Here is a 4,833-nt window from a genome sequence, read left to right on the forward strand (position 1 = left end):
ATGGAAACCAGCTCACCTAAAAAAAAAAAACAATGGCCCTCTTAACCAGAGAGCCATCAGCAGCTTTGAGCCACATTCCCAGTAGCCGAGAGGCCTGCCTCTGCCCTCTTGACAGGGAGCTGTCCCTCCGGGCTCCCCCATTCCCTCATCTCCTTTAGCCCTATCAAGTCGGTCTAGTATTGTCACAGTTTAAAAGCCAGCCAACCTTTTAAGCAGCAGCTAATTAAGTCTTACGGCTGGCAGGATGTTTATCAGATGCTAACCAGATATGAGTCAGCTTCCAATAAAAAAAATAGTGATTAGATCCAATGAATCCTTCAGTCCTGGTCCTTTTAAGTTCTGGAAGATTCAGTCTTACTAGTGCTCCCATTTTGCACATCTTTCATACTCTTCAGAGAATCTCAATAACTAAATGTCTCTACAAACTTCCCCTGCTGCCAAACACCACAGCTGGCTCAGCTCAGTGGGCCAGACAGGCCCGCAAAGAGATTCTGATTTAGCCCACGGGTTGCAAGTTGCTGATCCCTGTTACAAAGTCCTATTGTCCCAGTTTACAGCTACAGAAACTGAGATGCAGTGAAGGCAAGAGAAGGATTTGTGAAAGATTAAGCATGTATAGGGCTAATGACACAATCCAACTATATTAGCTTGGAAAACAGCTTTGAAAGGGAAATGGTATTACCTTCCTGTGGTTTGGAAACAACTTCCCCACCAAGCAAGTTATTCTGTAGCTGTCCTATACTGGATCTTTAGCTTGTTCCTTTAAGACAATCGACTGTGGGAGTAGACTGGACTTCTAGTGTGATCCTGTATGGAAGTGTTTATATCACAGTTACACTGTGAATCAGTGGCAAAACCAAAATTAACTCACATACAGCCTTCTCTGCAATGTGGGGGGTTGTTTTTTTCAAAGTTAATTGTAAAAACAGGCTTGCATGAAATATTGTTAATGCTGACAAAGGCATAAACCAAAGGATATCTGCCGCCCGTGTTTGTCCACAGACAGCGGGCGCCGGTGTGGTGACCCAAGGCGGTTTCTGTCACGGTACACTCTGTCCACCAGACCATGATGCCGAGTCGTTCTACTTGTATCCAATCCAGACGACTGAAAAGGGGTCTAAAGGAGACACAAAGTTATCAGAAGAAAAAGGCATGTAGAAACCACTTGCCCAGGGTAAATATAACCCAGCCAGGCCCAATTCTGTGTGTGCTATGAAGACTGGGGGATTTTGATTTTAATAATCATCATCAACATCAACCTGACTCCTGTGGACAGACTATCCCATGCAACTCTCTCCTTCAAATACAATTTTAACCAGCTAAAAGGATAACCTATGGAAACATACACCCCCAAAAATGACCTGCCAAAACAGAGGTTAGCAACGGGGGGAGGCAGAGTTAGACCGCCGTTCCAGCTGAATTAACAATCTTTTTTTTTTTCAGACTTCAAGTCCCCAAACTTCTTTACAGTATCAGAATTGAAAGCAACAGGGAGGGTAACCTTTGAGCCTTCCGACCCCACCGATGGCAGGTCAGCGCGTGCTTACGTTACCCTGGTGTAGCATGCAGCATGCACCCAGAAGGAACATGCTGACAAACAGATTAAATTCAACTACGAAGGTAAAAGATGCAGGAAGGGAATGCACAGTAACTCCTAGCATTCACTTGTCACTTGGCAGGAACTCGGTTTCTCAAGGCCTTCTCTCACCTTGCTCCTCTCACCATCTATTATCTTAAGGGGACACTGATGAAAAAAACAAAACAAAACAAAACCATCAAGGCATTTCCTTCCCCATGTTGCTAACAAAGATCAGTAAAACGTTAAAAAAATAAGAACTGAACATAATTTTCAAAAATCTCATTCAGGCTGGGCTGGGAAGCCAGGCCACTCAGGTCCCCTCCTCAGATCTCGCCAGAAGCACAGATCTGCACAAGAGTTTTACTTATTGGCAGAGGATTTTCCAGAGCCTGAAGGTAGACAGGGAGGACTGGCAAACCATGTCCACTCTACAATCAAGCATTCCTCTATTACCCCCATCCCTGCAGTGCACAGCTGCACAAGTGTGAAGGCAGAATGTTTGGCCTCTCCTCGTACTTCAATAGTTGTCCGTGGGCCACCTGGGAAAAGCTACACACTCCCCCACTTCTTGCCAATAGGAACAGCTTTGCTGACTCCCTCAGCTCCATCTGCTTGGAAATCCTAGATTTGCTCCTTCATTCAAGTCCTGCATGTAGCAAACATGCTGCCCTGTTTGCCAACCCACAAGGCCATCTGGACCCTACACTCATTTATCTTTAAAGAACTGCCCAATTTCAACCATTTACACGTTTGAAAACTCCTGCTCTCAGAGTCTTAGCTTTATTTTAAATGCCCTATTATTTACAATATCCTCTTGGAAACATCTTGCCCCAGTGATTTGACCCTTTTCTATTCGGCAAACATCACTCCTGTTCCCAGTACATGCACACACCCTGCACCAATAAAACTAGCACTGAAGCGCTTGTGCTGTTAATTCCCTTGCCCAGCACCACTATTCTTTGTCTTCACTAAGAAATTGTCCAGATCTAAGAAAAGCGTATTTATAAAGTGTGGAGCCAGCACAGAACAACTGGTTTGTGCCTTTTCTCCATACAAATGGTAACTAGCTGTAATATCTGCCAGTTTAATTTCTTAATGGCACCTGTGGTTCCATAAGGATTTAAAATCCAATAGACTCTTCAAATAGTATTTCAGATGTACCTACCCACATCTCTGGCTACAACTACCAAACATATCCCACACGTATCTGGTAAAGGATCGGTGTCAAGAACAAGAACGACACCCACAACAACCAAAGACCTCTTCACTGCACTCTCGCCTCCTCAGTCCGGCCACCCAAAAACCAGCGTGAATCGGACTTCAGTGGATGAGTGCTCTGGAGGCCAATGGGAGCAGGAATGCCCCAAATTCAAATGGAAGCCAAGGCAGATATGTGTTCAGAGCATGAACCACCACTTAAACTGAAGTCGGAGTGGGTTTCAGGTACAAACTCCTATGTGCTGCACATCGTTCTCTCCCCATTACGCTATTAATGACAGGATTTGGGGCGAGAGTTCATACAAAGCAGGTTCCCAACTACCAACCAAGCAGAGATGTCATCTTGGCCCCCGCTGCTCCAGACAGGCAGGGGCAGACCAAGACCACGGAACTGCCAACCTTTCCAAATGAGTACCCAAAAGGCAGAACAGCCCTGTTGACAGGCTCCACTGGGTTGGTTTTTGGTTTCTCCCAGCATCACCTCAGTCCTTCAGGATTAAATCTTTGCCAATATGCCTTTGTTAAATTTCTTATCCCAGGAGGGCACCTGATAACTAAATCGAATATACTTAACTAGAACAATACATATGTGCTTCTGTCCGTCCTTTGCACAGCAAAAGAGCAGTGCTTAAACTGCCTCCCTCTACCCACAGTGGGTTCATGTCCACGGACACAAACTGATGAGAGATCAGAGCCCTGAGGAAAACCCCATGAGACTATCCAGTGAAAAAGTGCTTAAGACAATTGAGTTTTCTCAGATAGGTAGGGGGAAAGAAAGCTCAGTGTCCCTTTAAAATGCATCAAGACATTCACTGACTTCCGAGATAAAGACAAGATGAATGAGGAGGAAAGCAATAGAAGCAACACCTATCCGTGTCCATCTCAAAGCCCCCTGGTGACAAGCAGCATTTGCTAACCACCCTTCTTTTCCCCCTGAAGGTTGGCATGCAAGCTAAGTGCACATGCTCATAGACCACTTTAAACCACAGGCCAAGACAGAGCCAGAGAGACATTGTCTTTCATCAGACCATTTACTCCAGAACCCAGAAGGAACTAAAATGACAGATCATGGCAAGTCCAGCAACAGAGTCTGTCTAGGACTCAATATGCACATTTCACACGGTGATGCATGAAGCAGCTCATATTTATTTGACAGACCATAGCTCCTCCCTTGGAGCTGTGATGGTGCATCAAATGAATACCGCACGTAGGGTCAACACGTGCCAAAATACGTATCTACCTGGGTAAACACCACCCCAGTGCTAAATATGTATTTGTACAAGCCTAAAAGCTTGTTTACCGAAGAGACAGGAACTGCTCCAAAGGCTTCTGCCAGAGCTCTGCTGGGCTGTAAATGCAAAGAACCGAGACGCTCAGATCGCCACCCCTCTGACTGCAGAGACCGCTGCGCCGCGCAGGTTGCATTGGGTCACACCGTGCACAACAGACTGCTTGACAGGTTTATTACCTTGTAGCTTCAAATGCAGGAATCTTATAAATGCCAGAGACTAGAAACGCTGTAGCGCTGATATAAAACAACGACATATTTTAACTTCATCATTTGTAAGAGAGGTGAGTCACTCTGGACCCTTATGTTTCAAAACTGAACTTTCCATTTTCTGGAAGAATGGGCAAGTGCAACAAGCACCATCTCCCAGAGATTAACTTGTTATAGTCATCTCTTGAATTCATTTGTAATCTTGTAACGTGTCCTGTATTTCAGTTCCAACTAAATCTTGATAATGGTAGCAATGGCCAGCAAGTGTAATTACTAATAAACTGCTATTTGGGTTAAAATGGATAGTCATTATGGACTTCATTCATGGCAAATGGCAACTACAAAATATACAGAGCATGGAGGCACCAGCTGCTCGGGGAGTTGCATTAAAGACTCTTCACAGCATTGCAGTGCCTGCATCGTATTCCCTAATATCAGCTAGAATAAAGTAATGCTTTATTGCTGCCTGAGATTCGCACTCCAGGAATTCCCATTAACACAGTTGTCTACATACATTTAAAATGTGTAACTAAGGATA

General features: G+C 44.7%; 1 protein-coding gene across 3 annotated transcripts in view; it reads right to left on the reverse strand.

Moving 5' to 3' along the window:
• The window catches only part of CRTC1 (CREB regulated transcription coactivator 1), a 75,346-nt gene that overhangs the window by 31,979 nt on the left and 38,534 nt on the right, over positions 1-4,833 (reverse strand). For all 3 annotated transcript variants that reach the window (XM_019513627.1, XM_019513629.1, XM_019513628.1), the window contains exon 3: positions 980-1,117. In XM_019513627.1, coding sequence (XP_019369172.1) covers positions 980-1,117 — 138 coding nt within the window. The remainder of the gene's footprint in view (positions 1-979; positions 1,118-4,833) is intronic.

This window comes from Gavialis gangeticus, unplaced genomic scaffold (assembly GCF_001723915.1).
Source record: "Gavialis gangeticus isolate Ggan-Ray unplaced genomic scaffold, GavGan_comp1, whole genome shotgun sequence".
Taxonomy (NCBI): domain Eukaryota; kingdom Metazoa; phylum Chordata; order Crocodylia; family Gavialidae; genus Gavialis; species Gavialis gangeticus.